The following is a 19,822-nucleotide window of genomic DNA, read 5'->3' as shown; positions in this document are numbered from 1 at the left end:
TAGGCGTTTTAATTAACATTCATATTCATATGTTAATTTTACGTATAAAACAATCACATAATACTCGTATATATATTTCGTTCATAGTTAATAATATTGTTTAAATTTATATGATTAGAGTAGAAAAGTCATCAAAAAGTATTAAAAATCTTTTAACGAATATAAGCGGACGTAAACTAATGCAGCATCGGACGTTGACAAACACAAGTGAACGAACATGGCCGATGCACATGTTCGTTCATTTAGTTAATCATACGAAATTCCTTGTTTATTTGTGTTTGTGAAACATCACCTCAGGGCTCAGAACAATGTGTGATTATTGATATGGGTATGCCAATGCAGCCATTGAGGAGGCCAATCGATGCTACTTCAGCACTACTGGATCCCAATTTAAAGCTTCTGGCTTTAAAAGGTACACCTTATTGTTTTTTAGGTGTAGAACAGGTTGTGTTTGCGGGTCCAACCCGACTTAAACCCGAAAGTTTGGCACAAACCGGAATCTGAAAATCGTGTTAGACACATGAACCCGAACACAACCCGTTTGACCCAAAAGTTTTATCGTTTTCTTTTTTGTTTTCACATATTAATACTTTAATATTACATTTTTACAACAAAAAAAATAAAAAAAAAACTTATATAAAAACAGTTAGATATTAATTGCAATCCTTATGTCAATTTCCATTTTTAGTTTAAATTTTAGGCATATATAACCAATCAATTTAAAAAATAAAAATAAAAATGTTAAACAGGTCAACCCCCGAACCCGACCCGTTTAGCTAAACGGGTTCAACCACGAAACTGACTCAAACACGTTTATACCAAACCTAGCCATGTGAATATCGTGTTAGGTTCGTGTCGTGTCACAAATTCACGCCCCTATTATGGACTATGTTGCCTGCAATTTGATTATCTTGAAATAAATTAGTTTTTGCATAAATTAGTTTGACCCAAAAGTTTTATCGTTTTCTTTTTTGTTTTCACATATTAATACTTTAATATTACATTTTTACAACAAAAAAAATAAAAAAAAAACTTATATAAAAACAGTTAGATATTAATTGCAATCCTTATGTCAATTTCCATTTTTAGTTTAAATTTTAGGCATATATAACCAATCAATTTAAAAAATAAAAATAAAAATGTTAAACAGGTCAACCCCCGAACCCGACCCGTTTAGCTAAACGGGTTCAACCACGAAACTGACTCAAACACGTTATTCCAAACCTAGCCATGTGAATATCGTGTTAGGTTCGTGTCGTGTCACAAATTCACGCCCCTATTATGGACTATGTTGCCTGCAATTTGATTATCTTGAAATAAATTAGTTTTTGCATATAGCTAATGTATGATGTGTTTTTCTTGAAGCTCAACTCCCTGGGAATACTATGGACTACGTAATGCTATATAGTGTCGAGACGAAAGGCAAAGTGAAATCTCATATTATGCCTGAGCAGGTGACTGTGTTTTGTAACTTTAACATTTTAATTATCTGCAACATTTACATTTGATCACATTTCATTCTCTAGGTTATCTTTTGGAAGTGGGTTGCCCCTAAGATGTTGTGCATGGTAACCGAGACGTCGGTGTATCATTGGTTACTTGAAGGTACATTGCTTTCTTTTTGTTTTTTGAGTTTTGCCACATCAGCTGAACTCGGTGTTCTGTTCCTTCGGTGTAGGTGATTCTGAACCTGTAAAGACGTTTGATAGAACGGCCAATTTATCAAACAGTCAGGTAATCTACTGCCAATGTGATCCATCTGAGAAATGGCTGGCGTTGACTGGAACTGCCCCTGGCTCACTAGAGGTTTGTTGTTACTCATTAGTTAAACGCGAACGAATAGCAACTTAGCTTTATGAATCATTGTATTTTTAATAGTTGCTTATAGATCTTACACAAATCTACTTTTATTTTAAATAGTTAATTAAGCGTGTACGGACTAAAACCGGTTTCTCTTATGTATTCATTGCTCTTATATGTGTTTTCAACTTGTGTAAATACTTACAAGTATATCATGTGGCACAGGGTTATGTTCCTTTTCCCCCCCTTTTTTTCTGTAAGTTTTGTAAACTTTAAAATTGGTTTATGTAGTTTTAATTGCTTGCCAGTTCTTGTTTCGTAGTCTGATTATGATCATGTAGAGACCCTGGTTAGTCAAAGTAAATATGCAGCTAGTGATGTGCATGAAACCAAAAAAACCGACGGTTTGATTTTATGTTTTTGTTTTGGTTTTGCTTGGCGAAAACCAAAAAACCGACGGTTTGATTTTATGCTTTTGTAAAATACGAACTTAAGGTTTGGTTTTGGTTTTGCATGCAACACACGCCGAAAAAAAACCGAACTTAACTGCATTTATATATTTTTATTTTTACTTTTTTTTATTTTAAGTAATTAATTAGAATCTAATAAATATGTACCTCAAATATTTTAGACGAAATGTATAATAATCAATTAAGCTTTAATGTACAGAATGATTTCGGTCGAAATTGATTATTTTAACCAAACTTTAATTCTTGGTCAAAATTTTCAAGCTCAAATGGCAAAATAAAAAAAAACATAAACCTAACCCAAACTGAAAGCCGAAAACCGAAGTCGAACAATTTTCAAAAATTCAAATAACTTGGGTTCTTTGTTCAGTTTTAGCCTAAAAATGAACCAAACCGAACCATGCATAACCCTATATGCAGTTGTGATCTGTTGAACACAGAGAAGTCAAGCTCTTGACGCGCATGCGATAAGTATTAATCCTTAACTAGTTACCGAGTTCATGACCAGTGGAGCAGTTATTTAATTTATCCTTGTTTTCAGTATCACTGTATCAGTACCTTGGATGTTCATGTTTTATATGATCAGTTTTTTCTTTGTAATCGGAGACCACAACGAAGCTGCATGTACATCTTCGTTTCTAACTTCTAGCTGTTTTACCTTGACAGAGACCGCAATCAGTCGAAGGAAACGTGCAGCAGTATTCTGTTGATCAACAAAGAAGTCAAGAGCAAGTGATAAGTATCCCACGTAATCCTTAACCGGTTCGTGACTAGCGGAGCAGCTGTTTATCTTTGTTTTCAGTATTAGTACCTTGGATGTTCATGTTTTTGATTATCATTGTTTTCAGCTAATTCAATAATCTAATTGCAGTATGTTTCTTTCTGTTTGTTTCTATTTTTTAGCTATTTGGATACAAGTGATCAGTGATCCCTTTATTATTGTTTTCAAAATACTTAAGCTTTTATACACCTCTCAAAATGTTTTTCATTTAACAGCTGTGGAATGCTATTTGGCTATTTACAACTACTTTCAGAATTTGTACACAGTTATAAAAAACTAAATGTAAACACATGTACATCTATGATCTACCTACAGAATACAACATTTACTCTACTACTTACAATAGTTACATAATCTATCCTAAGCTTATTTTATTAACAAGTGTAAAATAATCATAAATATTGCCCTCATGTGCAACTCGCATGATCAAACTTAACCAAGCAAACTAACGAGGTTACTTGGGGCAAAAGGACACCACCTATGTTTTATATGCAAACCAAAACATATAGATTAATTGTTACAAATACCTTAATTAAATGACAGAGTTTAAATTGCCAATATATATCTAAAGCATATGGGTTGGTGCCGCGTGAATTTGATTGGTTCACGTGGCACCAATTCCATGTTGGCACTTCAAGTCGTGTGTGTGTTTTTTTTGGTTAAATATTTTTTTAGCCTAGGGTTTAGTGTGTACATCAATAACGACCGAATTCCATGTTTACGATTTAGAGACAGTGCCGTTGATACCAACCAAATACGTGTATGTTTGCCGCTGCAAAGCGCGGGTTTTTGTTACAGTCAATATTGTCTAGTGATTCCAGTCGAACTCCGGTTAGTTCTTAGGCGCAACACGCTCGTGTCTTTTTTTGTTTGCCGCATTTTTCTATTTAGATATACTAATTTGTTGTATTTTGGTGTGCACGATTATCTTTACTTTGGGTTCTGTAACTCGATACCGACAGAATTCGTGACCATTTCATCTCTGCAACACGCGGTCGTCGATTCAAATTATTATCAATATATAAGTAAAAGAGACAGTCGGTGCCACAAAAAGAAATTTAAGTTTTTTTATTGCTTTTTTTGTTTTTTGCAATTTGACTTTTTACTGTTTTTTTTCTTTATGCATATAGATATTGAGTAAATGAGACCTGGTGCCACAAGATCAATTTTAAGTTTATGTATTGCTTTTTCTGATTTTTGCAATTTGACTTTGTTACTGTATTTTCTTTTCTTTTACCGACCAATGTCGCGTAGACTGATAACCTTAACATCGGCCCGAAAATACTCGGGTTTCACCAACACCCTTTTTTGCGTTTTTAGTTTTGGAACTAAAACTAATGTAATGACAATCGAACGATGTCGCGTAGCCTAATTGCCCGGGTTTTACCAACACCCGAGTTTCATCGACTGATGTCACTCCATTAGGCCACCTCAAATTTTTTTGTTTTGTTTTTCTGTTTTAGTTTTGAAACTATAACGAATGTGATCGAATTGATCGAATTCACGTCGACTCACCATGTAAGCACCCAAGAACCACAAAGCTTTGTTTTACCAACACGTCAACGCCACACACGGGTTTTACGGGAAAATTCTTAAAATAGCCCATTTATAGTTAATGTTTCCAAGTTTATCCCTCATAATTCAAGTTTCCAATTTTAGCTCTTTGCTATCTCGTCGCCGACGACATGATAGCGAACACCGACAATGCGTTACCGAAACAAATAAGATAACGACACGTGTTCAACGACTCACATGTGTTCTTGTTATCTCGTCGCCGCGATGTGTTCTTCGGCCCAGACGATGTGTTCTTGTTAACGAAGTCAACGACTCACATCGCCGGCGGCTTGTTAGGTATAACATAGGGTTGACGATGCGTTATGTTGCTAACGTAGGGTAGCAGCGATGCGTTAGTGATAACGCATCGCGGAACCTCTGCTTTAAACATTAACGTGTCGAAGAACCCTTATGTTATCCACTAATGAATCGCCTAACCCCTTTGTTGTCCACTAATACATCGTGCCCTTTCCTCTTCACCACAAACATATCGTTGAGCATCGTCAGTGTTAGCTATCATGTCGTCGGCGACGAGATAGCAAAGGGCTAAAATTGGAAACTTGAATTATGAGGGATAAACTTGGAAACACTAACTATAAATGGACTATTTTTGGGAATTTTCTCCGGGTTTTACCGTTCGAATAATCGTCTATTTAAAAGTTTTATTTCTTATAACTTAATTGACAATTTTTTTTTGGGTTTTACGTTCGGGTTTAACCAACATTGTTTATACCGTAACGAACGTAACCGATAATGATCGAATTCACGTCAACTAGCCGTTGTAACGCTTGGGTTTTATCAAAAACGGTGTTTTATCGATGCTCGGGTTTTATCGACTGCAATGATTTTGTCTTAACGACCAATTTCGCCACGCAACGCGCGAGTAAATAACCGGTTCAAAGTAAACTTTAGAAAGAGTCAAACTCAAAAGCACGCATGATCAAAATCTCCTTCTCCAACCTAACCCCTCTTTCATTTTCAACACTTTGAACAATCAAACCTGCAACATTTACTCAAAACTCTCAACATGTGGATTCTAACCGCCATACGAATACTACTAGTCTCCGCAATGATGTCCTTAGCAACACACTTCTACTTACTCCTATCATACGGCCGGTCCAACAAAAACAAAGCAGTAGGGTTCTTCCATCCGTACACTAACGACGGAGGCGGTGGCGAGCGAGTCTTATGGTGTGCGGTTAAAGCCGTTCAAGAACAACGGCCTGATCTCGACTGCGTTATCTACACCGGCGATCATGATGCTTCGCCTGACAGTCTACTCCGTCGTGCCGTTGATCGGTTCGGTGTTAACCTAATTTCACCTCCCAAGGTATAATTTCAACTGTTGTAATTTGTAAACCCTAGGTGTTGAATAACATATTCTAGATGTTACAATTTTAGCATGAATCTAGGTGAAATTAGATGAATTAACGTGCATTTGTATTTTGTTTATTGGTTGTGATGGATCTGATGTTATTATTGTAGTCTGCTAAGTGAAATTTTAAGTGTTGTAAACACTAGTTGCTGAATCACAAAGTTTAAGATGAAATTTCAAATTTAGATGAAATTTTGTGCATTATGTGATATAAATTAACAAACATTAACAGCCATTAACAAACTAAATTTATATCACTAGTTGCTGTATCACAAAGTTTAAATGTTACCATTTTAAGATGAAATTTCAAATTGAGATGAAATTTTGTGCATCATGTGATAAATTAACCTGCTTTTATATTCTAATGTTGATTGTGTGTTTAAGCTTTGTATCACAAAGATTATTGTTCATGTTTGTTTGTTTAAGCTTTTATCGGATACGAGAACGGTTTACGAACACCTTACCAAATGGAATTTCTTGTTTGTGTTAACTGTTCATGAACACAAATGAACGCGGACGATGTTTTATTTGATTTGGCTACCAAGTTTGTGTTGGTGTTTTTTCTTAACATTCATATTCGTATGTTAGTTTACATATAAATTAATCACATAATACTCATAGTCATAGGTATCTTTGTTTTATAGTTAATAATTTTGCTTAAATCTATATGATAAGATTAGAAAAGTCATTAGAAATATTAAAACCTTTGATTAACAAACATTAACGAACGTAAACAGCCATAAATGAACACATTCACATTATCATTATCGTACGTTCACACGCAATGGAACGGACATGGCGTCTGTTCGTGGTCGTTCATTTAGTTAGTTAAACGAAATTCCATGGTCATGTTTGTTCATTTATTAAACAAATGAACATAAACGAACTCCGCCGAACGCTGGGTTCGTCTACAGGTTTAATTTTGTTGTATCTGATTTTACAATTCTAATTTGTTGAAGCTGTTTTGTCTAATCTTCTGAGGAAAGTTTATGATTGCTGTACAATTTTTATATCAGGTTGTGCATTTACACAAAAGGAAATGGATAGAAGAAAAAACATATCCTCGTTTAACTATGATCGGTCAAAGTCTCGGTTCAATCTACCTTTCCTGGGAAGCTTTGACAAAATTCGCTCCATTGTACTATTTGGATACAAGTGGATATGCATTTACTTATCCACTTGCTCGGCTTTTCGGGTGTAAGGTTATTTGCTACACACATTATCCCACAATAAGCCTAGATATGCTCTCACGAGTCCATTCACAGAGTTCCATGTATAATAATGACGCCTTTGTTGCTAACAGGTTTGTTGCATATTTATTTGATTTTTTGTTTTTGTTATAGCTAATCTAGTAAAAATGACTGAAACAGTACTTGTTGTGACAGTGCTTTGCTATCACGTCTCAAACTCGTTTATTACACAATTTTTAGTTGGATGTATGGATTTGTTGGCTCTTGTGCAAATCTTGCTATGGTAAATTCTTCATGGACACATTCGCATATTGAGAAGCTTTGGGGAATTCCAGATCGAATTAAACGAGTTTATCCTCCTTGTGATACAACCGGATTGCAGGTTTGTTTTGTATTCTATACTAACTTCCACTTACTTTTACTGTAAAAAAACATGGTTTTGTTCATAACATAATAAAGAAGCTTCATAGCCAATGTGAACTTAACAGGCACTTCCACTTGAAAGAAAAACAACACCACCCATAATCATTTCAGTGGCTCAATTTCGACCAGAGAAGGTGTGCATTTTGCATAAAAACTATAAATTTGTTACCTTGTGAAATCTTAAGAACCGGTTTCTCATTTTAGGTTATTTAAAAATTGTATGTCAGGCGCATACTCTTCAGCTTCAGGCTTTTGCTCTATCCATCAGTAAAGTAGGTTCAGATGTTTCTAGACCCAAACTCCAATTCGTTGGTAGTTGTAGAAACGATGCTGATGAAGCAAGATTGCAGAATCTTAAAAGTTTAGCTGTTGAACTTAAGGTTGAAGATTATGTAGAGTTTCATAAGAATGTGAGCTACAGGTTTGTCTCACTTTTCTTTATATATATATATATATATATATATATATATAATGCTATATTAGAGGCTTGGGTGTCTGGTTTTAAACATATCAGTTTTTAGTACGGGTTGTAATGGTCCTGCTCTTGAAACAAAAAAACATGTTGATTATGATTACTAATGATGTTATTTTTATAATCTAAGTTTTTAAATGACACTGTATAATAAGTGTATATGCTTTAGATGTAGACTTTGGGCGACTCTTAACATGTTTGAGCCATTTGACCCGTTCCCATTTTAGCTAGTTTCTCTGATTTGACCCCTTGCTAAACGAACACGAGTGGGGCTTGTTCATGTTCGCTTCCTTAAATTTAACCGAATGAACATGAACAGTTAAACAAACATATTTTCTTGTTCATTTTTATTCGTTAAAATATGAATGTGTCCGTTTTATTTATGTACACGCGTTTAGAATCTAAAGCTCTAAACGAACATAAATGAACAAAGAAAATGAGCGCGTTTTTGTTCGTTCATTTATCTCATTACTCGATTATCCAAGGATTGGTTCTTAAATCTTAAGTTTGATTGAGGTGATGGGTTGAATGAACATAAACTAAAGAACGTAAATGAACACACATATACGAATGTAAGTAAATGAACTTAAATGAAGTAAATTAACAAACATAAACGAATGTAATGGACGTTCATGAACGTAAATGAACGAACGGGACATGTGTTCATGTTCGTTCATTTAATAAATAAGCGAACTTCCCATCAAACTATTAGAAAAAGGTTCACTGAACGTTCAGTTTGCTTACAGGCCTATCACCAACAGGTCATAAGTATCTGGATCAAAATAATGCTATTCTCATACCACCATATCAGCCAACAAGCTCTTGACTTTTTTTTCTCAATGCAGGGAATTAGTAAAGCTATTGGGGGATGCAACAGCAGGGATCCATTCAATGATAGATGAACATTTTGGCATTAGTGTTGTAGAGTACATGGCTGCAGGAGCCATACCCATCGGTAACTAATTAAACCATGCTGGATTACTTTTATTATTACCTATTTGTGCTGAAGGACATTTTTTAAATTGTTTCTCAGCTCATAATTCAGCTGGACCGAAGATGGATATTGTGTTACCAGAAGAAGGGAAAGACACCGGATTTCTTGCCCAAACTGTTGAAGAATATGCAGACGCGATTTTGAAGATTTTAAGGATGTCAGAATCCGAGAAGCATGAGATGGCTGCAGCTGCAAGAAAACGAGCTAGTAGGTATTCAGAGCAGAGGTTTTACGAAGATTTTAAAGCTGCGATTAAACCAATTTTAAACCTGTGAACTTTAAGATGATGAAAGATAAAGACAAGGATGCCCAATGTCACTTCTTTTATGCGGTAAATGAAAGTTGATGTTTCCAGACGGGTTATAAAAAGTTAAAAACCCTACTGATGTGACGTGTTTTGATGATATACGCCTGTATAGGGTAAATGTGATGATATACATCCGTTTTCTGGGAGGTCTTAAAAGAACATATGTTTAAAAAACATGGTCGAATACTTGACTTGATGAAAGTACTAACTTTTAACACATGTTACATTTCATTGTGATCAGGGAGTTAATAGGATACTTTACAGTTTATTTGAAATTTATTTTTTGAAAATGAATTTAAATTCGAAACAAATAAGAATTTTGGTGATTAGAATTTAGAATGATGATTCAATTTGAAAATTAAAAAACAAAAAACGCACTTAGGATTTGTTTGGTTTCTTTAATACCAATTCGAATAACATACAACTTTTGGTTGCAATGTATAGTCATCTTAGAGTGATTAAGAAGGTATAATTGGCCTTTTGTAAATTGACTATGATTTTTATCATTTTAATTTGCTAAATTAAGGGACATTTTGTCATCTTCATAACTTTTTTTTTTTTTTTTTTTTTTTTTTTTATAAATCTAACCAGAATTGTTGCAAACAAAAACAAAGATGCAATGTAGAAAATTTTTAACATTGGATGCTTTGAAAGCATCTTACATTATTATTCCCATTTAAAGTTTAAACAATAAATGCAAGAGATAGTTGCATACATTCTACACTTACTATCTAAACATCAGTTTTGTTGCAACAAGTTTATCTTATCTTTTAAAAGGCCAATAGCGTTAAAAAAAAAAAAGACCACTTACAAGAAGCAAGAAGTCCGAAACATATAAGGAAAGAAAAGTACAAAATAAAAACCAAACAGGAACCAACTTATAAAGGGAAATTCATAAAATTAAACTTACACCATTTACCCCAATCCAAGCTCGAGCGTTTGCTTTTATGCTTCACCCAACAAAAGAAGACCGATTTGATATCGTTTACCACTTTGGACACCGTAAAGGGGACACTATCAAAAATAAAACCGTTCCTTTATTTCCAAGTCATCCAACACGTTATAGCTGATACGGACATTCATCGAATCAAAATTAACCAGTTTTGGTATCTTAACCCGGTCGTGGATAATCGATCACAATCATATATGTATCTTATAGACCAAAAATGTAAGTAAGTAAAAATACAAGGACAATATTGTGAAGAAGTGGAAATAATAACAATTTATAATCTGTTAGCTAGTAAGGGTGTGGTTGGAACACTTTAGCGCCACAGATTCATTTCTTCTTCTTCTCCCAAATCTAAATAATATTATTAATTAATTAATGGTTGGAACGTGAATAATTGAAATCTAATCCAATGGTTATTTCGTTTAATTCACTCGTCGGCTTCACTTCCACGGTATCTTCATCTTCTTCTCTCTTATCTCCTCGTTTAATTTTTCATTTATTTTAGAACGAGTAACTAACTGTACAGTTAATTTGAGTAGTTGTAAGTTAGCTCAACAGGTGTCGGTACTGATTCAACTGTTTATCATGTTTGAATCTAGTTTAGTAATCGTACGCTTAATTTCAATAGTTGTAAGTTTTGCTATGGTGATTTGAGTCATCTTTGAACTTAGCACCGGTGATAGATTACGGCTCATAAAGGAGTGTAAATGAGCTTCAGCCGTCTCGCGAGCCTAAACGAGATTTATATTTAATATACATACTTGTATGATGATAACTAATATTACTATGTATATAATTATTATAAAACTTACTGAGTTATATATGTTAAATTATATTTAAAAATTAAAATTATAAATATTAATATATCTGCAAATAACTATAACATTATAAAAATAAAAAAATTAAATAGTTAATAAATAATAAGCGAGCCGGTCTGAGCTAATGCTTGAGCTTAAGAAACTACTCACAAGCCGAGCTCGAGCTTTAAATATAGAGCTCTAAATGAGCTCGAACCCAATCCCTCTGAAGTTAAAACGATCCAAAATCGAGCCATAACAAGCTCTGAATCGGGTGGGCTCGTTTACACCCCTAGGCTCATTAGTTCAACAGGTGTTGGTGATTGAACTATTTTTAGTGTTTGATTCTGAATCTGATTTGATGAATTTGTATGAGCTTCAAAACAGTTTATAAGCAATTTCCTGTAGGTGTTAAAACATCAATTTTTTACATTGATAAACACATCATAGTTCTTAGATCTACAGGCTGCTATTGAATTTAAATTTTCAACACATGTACAATCTATTGCAAACACAGCCTTTTTGAATAATAACATTTAAGCAGTAAGTATCAAAATCCAAAGTAATCTAGAAGTTTCATAAATTATCAAAGATCATGACTTCACTTCATCACTTGATATCTAATGTTGAAGACAGTTATAATGATGTAACATTTGAAAACTGTACACAGGCTAACCATCAAACCGCCCCACGAGTGTGCATAGGAGTTCCAATACTCAATCCCAAGCATTTTCCGACCCGTTCCAGAACCCCTCTTTTCAGTAAACCAACACTTTTAAAATGTGTAAAACCTCTTTTAGTTGCAAACAGTGACCGCGTTACAACAGAAACCAGTGACAAAACTTCAGATAATATTCAACCGTCACCTACTTCTGAAACCGAGCTTTCTGAACCGAAACAAGCCGCATCAAATGTAGACACAAACAGTTCTCCAAAACGATTGAAATTGACTGCACGAGAAAAACTAAAGGCAGCAAGGGTTCGTAACCGTGAGTCAGAACCAAAAGCCGATAAGAAACCAGAACTTGGGAGCAAAGTGCTAGAAGCGTTAAGGGAGACTGATAGAATCACAGGGAAAAAGAGATCCGGGCTTCCAGAAGCACCGACAAACATGTTGGATGACAGTAAACGAGGGATGCCGAAAAAAGGTTTGACCTTTGAGCTACCGGTTGGGTGGGATGTGTTTCTTATTATCACTTCTGTAGTTGTCATCAGCACCATAATGTTTACAACAACTTACATTGTTTGGAAAGTGGGTGCTATTCATTTTAATGAGTATTAGGATATTGTATCTTGTTTAAGTTAAAGCAGATTTTATACTTGAATTAATATAAGCTTCTTTTCATCTTTTGGTTCATAGATAAAATTATGGCTAAAACAGTTTGTATTTGGTACATGTATTTGATTTCATTAATATCAAACTTGTCAAAAAAATACACAAAACTTTAGTTTTTAATTAAATATGTGATTAGTGTTTAGTTTACAGAATGTCTGGATAGAAATTGGAAGATAATATTTTCTCATCCAGTCTGGATATTGTTAAGTTTCAAAGAACTTTGGCCTGGCAGTATTGGTGCCCGTGCTCTCTTACGTCCTAAGATCATGTACAGTGGATAGAACTCCTATGTGGCCGTTATGCGTTATGTGACGCCACGTCACCATTGGAGCTTTATGGCCAAAAAGGGTGTAGTGGATGAAGCCTTTCAAATCATTACCTCATTATTACTTTATTATTATTATTTATCAAAAAAATAATAATAATATACAATCTACCAATCACCTTCCACCCTACACCCCTCACCGGCGCTATGTGGGAAGCACACCCCCCCCCCCCCGGTGCCCCTAGCGCCCCACTAAGCGTGATCTCATGGTTGAGGGTTTGCTCTTATTAATAGAGTGTTAGATGGATTTAATAGGTGTAAATTATGAGCTGGCATTAATTAAAAATGTTAAATTGTTGACTATTTAGTCTATTTTATTCTTGGTATCTTTAAAAAAACTAATTTTTTTTGAAAAGGAACTTTTAATATTTGTACAAGAGGAGAAAAAGTCAAACATACAAATTAAATAAACATGTTAATTGATAATCAAGTAGTGTAATTATATATACAAATATTGTAATTATGTAATTACATCGTAGTGTAATTACACTATGTTGTATATGTAATTACACTACTTGATTCTCACAATTAACACGTTAATTTAGTTTGTATTTGATCAAAACCATTGTATAACACGATGAAAATGTGAGATTCCATGCATAGTTGCTATAGATCGAACCATTTAAATCAAAACAAATTGATTGGTTTGAATATATACGGTTTAGTTCTTGTATTGTCGGAAGCTCGGAACCGACCTTATATACCGAACTGACTATTTAACATTTGTTATTTTTATTTTAGGTATATGATGTTACATATAAGTATTATATATATGATTTATTATCTTTCTTACGCTAACGCTTTTGACCACAAATAGGAAATAAGTTTTTCTTTCCCTTTGCAAAACAAAAATAATACAGTATATATCAATATATGTAAACGTGCATCAACTAAACCCAACCAATATATAAATGCAAAAAAAGTATGATTACTTTGGGTGTCATATTGGTGTTTGGCCGTTATAACTTGCACAATCAGTTGCAACAAACATTAGGTAACTATCAGGAATATGCCTCTTGATTTTTTGTTATATTATTTATACATTTCGTGGAGTCTTCTTATTGGTTGTAGGTTCACATAAATTTATTTTCCATCTAGATTTTCTTGAACAATTTCAAACAACATTAAAACTAAAAATATATGTGCCTATAAAATTGTCTATTGGGGTTTTTATGAAATTTCTAATTGTGAATTGTGATTATTTTATGTGATATGCATAACTTGGTATTACCGGTTCAATCGACTGGTATAAACCGGTTTTTAAAACACTGATTCTATGAACATCCATTTTTATAAAACTTCTACATCTACTAGACTCAGCACATTTTGACTTACAAGAGTTCAAGCTGTTTCGAGCTCATTTTCTAAAACTCGAGCCCGGCACGTAAGTCGGTTTTTTAAGCTCAAGCGCTGCTTGTTTATCATTTGACAGAAAAAAAAAACCTTAAATGAGCCTAAGCTCAGCTTGAGCTTGAGCTCGAGCTCTTATATTACCTTAAACAAGCCAAAGCCCAGCACGAACTCAACCATGCAATGTGAAACTAATAAATAAAAGTCCAAAAAAGTTAAAACTTAAAAATACACAACTTATAAGATTTGTTAAGGCTCGCCTAGCCAAAACAAGCTTTTCATACAAGACTCGATAACTAAACGATCTTTATAAAACACTTAGACACGTTTCAAGCATTTTTATTAATCCGCTTGAATTGCTCACCAACACCTCAACTCATATACACCCCTACTTATTTGATGTATTTTTCTTTTTGGTCTTTTACATTAATTGATCAAGTCATATATATTATCGTTATGGATTTATTTTCAGTTTCAACTTATAAAAATAAATACGAACAAATAAATTAAATTACAAAACAGACGCACGAGAGAGAGCAGTTTATGGGTCATGCCAACTACTCTCCTTCCGAAAACGGTTAAACTTCTTCTTCTTCTTCTTCTTCTTCATAAACACCCACTCAACCGTTTCCACAACAAACTCCCATCTAAATCCAATGACGTCACCACTCTCCTCCGGCAAAACCACCAAAGGCTCATGGACTCCACAAGAGGACGCCACACTAGTCAAGATGATTAATCAGCACGGCCCCAAAAACTGGTCCTTAATCAGCTCCACCATCCCCGGCAGGTCCGGCAAGTCATGCCGCCTGCGGTGGTGCAACCAGCTCAGCCCCTCCGTCGAACACCGTCCGTTCACTCCCGAAGAGGATGACGTCATTGTGAAGGCTCATGCCGTGCATGGCAACAAGTGGTCCACTATCTCCAAGCTTCTTCCTGGCCGTACGGACAACGCGATTAAAAACTACTGGAACTCAACTCTCCGGCGACAGCGAGTTTCCGACGGAGATGAGGTTTTGAAACGGTCAACGAGTGAGTCAACGGTGAAGAGGCGGTGTTCGCGTGTGTCGGCGGACCACGGTAGTTGTGGTGGACCGGAGACGGTGCTCACGCTGTTGCCACCCGGGGAAGTTGTTGTAACTGAAAAGATGGGTGACGTGGAGGATGACGTGGATGAGAAGTCGACGGTTGAGATGGGGGACACGTGTCTGGTGACGGTTATGAAGCGTATGATAGCGAAGGAGGTGCGGGTTTATATTGATGAGTTACGGGCCCATGAAAAGGTTTGTTTTGATAATGGGCCTGGGTTTGGGCCGAAGGTTCATGATTGTGATCCGATCCAAAGTTTAGCCCCAAAAGGTTAGAGTCCGACACTTTTTATTAGGTGTTTTGGAGTTTGTTTTTTTGAATGACATTGGAAGTTGGACAAAGTTAAATTTTATTTTTATTTTGATGAAAATTTATATTTTGTTTTGTTTGTAAAGTCAGTTATTATGTTATTTAGGGTGAGAAAAAACTGAATCCTGACTGAAAAACGAAATGTTAACTGAAATTAACCATAACTGACAATACTGATTGGTTATGTTTAGGTGAATTCGGAAAACTGACCATTCAGGTTTGTTTACGGTAAACGTGTCTTCGTTAGCCGGCTTTACCAAAACCGAAATGAACATTGTATGTTTGTTTTTTACAAACTTTGTAAATCTATTGCTGTTATTTATATCTCTATTTTTAGCCTTTTATTGCTTCACACATTTCAATTTGTGTTGAGACAATGAGCCTGTAGCTTGGAACATTATAATTGAAACAATCTTCAACTAGACCAAAGGAAAATAAATTTAAACAAAGTACATTGGAGTATTGGACATTTATCCGAAACTGGCACCCTATGGTTAACCAACCATTTTGTTATGGATATGGTTATGGTTATGTTTAAGCCCTCATAACCTAACCAAACAGACTTTGTACACCCGACTCATAAATCGTGTCATTGCCATAAGCGCAAAGACAAACTTCATGAGAACTCAACTCAACTTTTTGTGGCATCTCTTCTATCCCATGTGGGATGATTTTCTACTTTCATATACTGTGTAGTTTTCACAAACCGAAGGTATGCAAATTGTGCATTAGCTATGATATTTACGAGATAATAGTAAAATGCGTGCGTTTGATTCACATAGAGCTGTTCAAAATACTCGTGGCTCGCTCGATAAAAGCTCGAATAAACTAGCTACAAAATTTGATTTCAAACGACTAGATCCGAGCTAGCACATTTTTGTAACCAAGCCTAATCTCGCCTTGGCTTGTTGGCTCGATCTTAGGCTCGTTTAACTTCGAAATCGTGCTCAAAGTTGATCCGAGATGCCTCGTTTAAATTCGAGGTTGATCTCAAACCCACGCCGGCTCGACTTGTTTGCAGCCCTAGATTCACATAAGTTTGTCTGATTAGGACCTTAAATTTGAAGGCATCCATATTTGATTTTACTGATACAATTTGATTTCTCTGTTACTTTTTGTAAACTCAAACTATATAGCTAAACGTGATTGTTTGTTAGAATTGAAACCGACTGACACGAAACATGTGAACGTTGTGTATGTTAGTGTCATGTGTCTTGTTGTGTCAGAAACCCGCCAACTTTTTAAGTCATACATAAAGTGAACAAAATTACATAAACTAAACCCAATATTCTTGTTTGAAAATGTCATATTGTGCGCTATGGGGTATTTGCTCGTCAAAACTGCATAAAATTTGTTGAAACGACAAACAACCAAAAGCATCTAACACCATTTAGACTTGGTATAAAGATCCGTTAGTTGTAGACTTGTATATCTAGCATTCCATACCAACCACTATTGTAAGTTTTCGCCACAACAAGCTAACAGATGCGTTAGTTGTAGACTCCCAACAGGTCACTCACTTGGATTCTTTCCACCAAGCACACTTAAATTTAAATGTGTATTTTCTCTTATTCACAACCATTGCAGTCGAAATTATTTTAAAGGTGTAATACATTTGTATAAATCATCTCTACTATCAACATCTCAACAGAGACTTGCTTAGAGTTTACATTTGTGATGATTCAGATGACCTGAGCGACCATACTTTCTAGTGTTAACAACTACATGAACACATATGAATTGAACTTGTTAACTATTACAGTTCCCAAATACAGACAACTCAGAAATAAAACAGACACGGCTGAATAACATTCTGGACTAATTATACCAGTTAGTGATACACCTGTCCTAATAAACTCAATTAAAGAAACTACACTTGTACAGAGTTGGTATCAATTTGATCAGCAAATGATATCGGTACCGAATAGATAATCGGTGGTTCTAGGAATGATGAGCAAATGATATCGGTACCGAACAAATAATTGTTAGTATCAATTTCATACCCCCACCTTATGAGATTTGAGGATCCATACTTTTTATCTTCAAATACCGTATACCGTATCAGTACCAAACCGGTGAGGTATCAAGAACTTTCAATTAAAGTACAAAAAACCCACACTATGATTTTTGAGATCGGAACTTCGCTCATCCCTAACAGCAACGTTTAGATGAGCTTAGTAACAATACCAAAATACATATATACCAGCAGTCACTACAAATGAGTGCTTATACCGATACCAAATAGCTTTGTATAAAACCGCTACTGAAAGCAAAAAATTTGAGAAAATACACTATACCAAATCAAAAATACCATACCGATCCCAAAACCTCAAAACATCAAAGGTAGCAATTTCAATACCAGTACCTGGTTCTATTTGATCATCCCTATATTTGGATCTAATTCAGTAAGAAATTTGAATTGTACAATATTAAAAAATTCACTATTTAAACTCCTGACCAACAGCGCACTCAAAATCGATCTTGTTAATCTAAACTTAAAAATTGATCAAAGAAAGTTTAAGAAAACAATCGTTTTTGGGGTTCTGGGGATGAGCAGATGATACCGGTTCCAAACAGAGAATTCTCATTACCAATTAATTACCACCATTTTAAGGTTGAGTATCGCTACTTTCAGTACATGTATTTTATTATTTTTCCCCTTCAAGTATCATACTGTATCAGTACAAAACCAGTACCATATTGAGAACTTTCAATACCAGAATACGTTTCCCATTCATGATGCATTCAGTACTTTCTAATCCTTAAGAGTAGAGATGACGAGAAATACCAAAAATTCATCATAAATGAGTCCATATACTGGTATCAAAAGATCTCAGTATAATACTGCTATGAAAAGCAAAAGTTAAATAAAATACTGGTACCATACCAAAGCACATACCACCAGTCCACCATTCAAATCAAAAATATTGGTACTAAATTGATATCAACACCACCAGTTTTGTTACGAGTACCGGGTCCATTTGCTCGTCCCAATATTCTGTTCTATATCAGTATGCAATTCAAACTATAAAATACTACACCAGCACACTAAAAAACAATCTTGTTCAAGCTCAACTCAAGAATATAACCTACTCTATGCACATAATAACAACCAACACATAAAAACATATAAATAAATAAATAAATATAAATAGGCAAAACCAACCGATTTAATAAAAACTCATATCACCAAAATCTGGTATCCAACAAGCAATTCAACTAAACAGTACGACAAATCAAAACACGAAACTAAAACAATATTATTAATAAAACAAAGGGATGATTACTTAGATCTCTGTCTCATCTTTCGACGCTTCCTCTTCAATCTCCTCATTCTCTTCTTCTTCCACTAAAACATCACAAATACAAATTCAACCAATTTCATTAAAATAAAATAAACTTATTAACACTGATATAATATGAAAGATAATAATAATAACAACAACCCAGTTCTTGAAAACATACCTTGGCTCTCATGGTGATCGGAAAACGTAAGTCGGGTCTTCTCTGGTTGGATTAAGGTTATGAAACACCAGCCGCCGGTGTGCAAATGTGAAAGTTGTCTGTGTGAGAGAGATATTTAGGGAACCCTAAATATTATTGGATTGATGGGTCTGGGCTTGTAGTTTGTTGGGTCACATTTTCATGTTGGGCTTTTTCATCCATTTTTATTTGAACGGTTAACGAATCATCTAAATCGTCTACCGCCTAAATTGAACACATCAGGATACACTCGACAACCCCTCATCCAAGACCAATGACAGTGAACACTCTCCTAAAGGTACGATAGTGCGGTAAGGTAAAACTTGTTCGGTTCAAAGATTCAATGTTTATCTCTTAAAACAAATACTACTTTTTTGACGTCTAACTTTCCAAAACTTATTAATCGGACAAAAAATAAAGACGGATCTTTTTTACAAAGTAAGCCACACGTTTCGTTTAAATTTTCACAAAGAACCGGTAGCTTGCTAGTGTAATGATTCAAAACGTTGGTGGAGGGTAACACAATTGAAACTGAGGGGGGTGTTTGGCCTAGCTTTTTTAACCAAACTTATAGCTTTTTTAGCTTTTTTTACAAAATAAGCTTAACTTGGTGTTTGGCTTAGCTTTTTAAGCTTATGCTTATTAGTTTATATAAGCTCATTTGAAAAGGCTTAATTGAAGATGGTTTTTTAGCTTATTTGTTAGATGCTTATTTGTTTAAAGGTATAAATTACTTATTTGTTCTCAAATGGTGGTGGATTAGTATTATTACTCTAACAAATTAAAAAATGTTGGATTTAACAACTTATTAAAACACATAA

The 19,822-nt window shown here is 34.7% G+C and overlaps 3 protein-coding genes, 1 long non-coding RNA gene and 1 pseudogene across 4 annotated transcripts; 4 read left to right on the top strand and 1 right to left on the bottom strand.

Annotated features, from left to right (window-relative positions):
* Positions 1–217: 217 nt before the first annotated feature.
* LOC143531642 (clathrin heavy chain 1-like) lies at positions 218–3,127 on the top strand. The gene is made up of 7 exons (XM_077026895.1): positions 218–232; positions 343–412; positions 1,366–1,454; positions 1,527–1,605; positions 1,679–1,806; positions 2,934–2,999; positions 3,116–3,127. Exons 1-7 carry the CDS (start codon positions 218–220, stop codon positions 3,125–3,127), a joined length of 459 nt encoding a protein of 152 aa, XP_076883010.1.
* Positions 3,128–5,532: 2,405 nt separating this feature from the next.
* On the top strand, positions 5,533–9,621 carry LOC143531616 (GDP-Man:Man(3)GlcNAc(2)-PP-Dol alpha-1,2-mannosyltransferase-like). Its single transcript, XM_077026877.1, has 7 exons — positions 5,533–5,932; positions 6,994–7,280; positions 7,363–7,549; positions 7,656–7,724; positions 7,818–8,011; positions 8,908–9,017; positions 9,096–9,621. The coding sequence occupies exons 1-7, from the start codon at positions 5,630–5,632 to the stop codon at positions 9,329–9,331; spliced, it is 1,386 nt and encodes a 461-aa protein (XP_076882992.1). The 5' UTR covers positions 5,533–5,629; the 3' UTR covers positions 9,332–9,621.
* Positions 9,622–10,676: 1,055 nt separating this feature from the next.
* LOC143531615 (uncharacterized) lies at positions 10,677–12,454 on the top strand. Its single transcript, XM_077026876.1, has 2 exons — positions 10,677–10,763; positions 11,780–12,454. The coding sequence occupies exons 1-2, from the start codon at positions 10,722–10,724 to the stop codon at positions 12,389–12,391; spliced, it is 654 nt and encodes a 217-aa protein (XP_076882991.1). The 5' UTR covers positions 10,677–10,721; the 3' UTR covers positions 12,392–12,454.
* A 2,255-nt stretch (positions 12,455–14,709) lies between these two features.
* On the top strand, positions 14,710–15,493 carry LOC143531614 (transcription factor MYB77 pseudogene; annotated as a pseudogene).
* A 3,179-nt stretch (positions 15,494–18,672) lies between these two features.
* LOC143531613 (uncharacterized) lies at positions 18,673–19,161 on the bottom strand. The gene is made up of 2 exons (XR_013135049.1): positions 18,984–19,161; positions 18,673–18,867 (listed from the first exon to the last, which is right to left on the bottom strand). It is a non-coding gene; the product is annotated as an uncharacterized LOC143531613 (long non-coding RNA).
* Between the last annotated feature and the right edge of the window lie 661 nt (positions 19,162–19,822).

Source organism: Bidens hawaiensis, unplaced genomic scaffold (assembly GCF_021521415.1).
Source record: "Bidens hawaiensis isolate Kalapana, Puna unplaced genomic scaffold, B.hawaiensis_p1.1 tig00009196_1, whole genome shotgun sequence".
NCBI classification, from domain to species: Eukaryota; Viridiplantae; Streptophyta; class Magnoliopsida; order Asterales; family Asteraceae; genus Bidens; species Bidens hawaiensis.
This window is presented reverse-complemented; position numbering and strand designations above follow the sequence as displayed.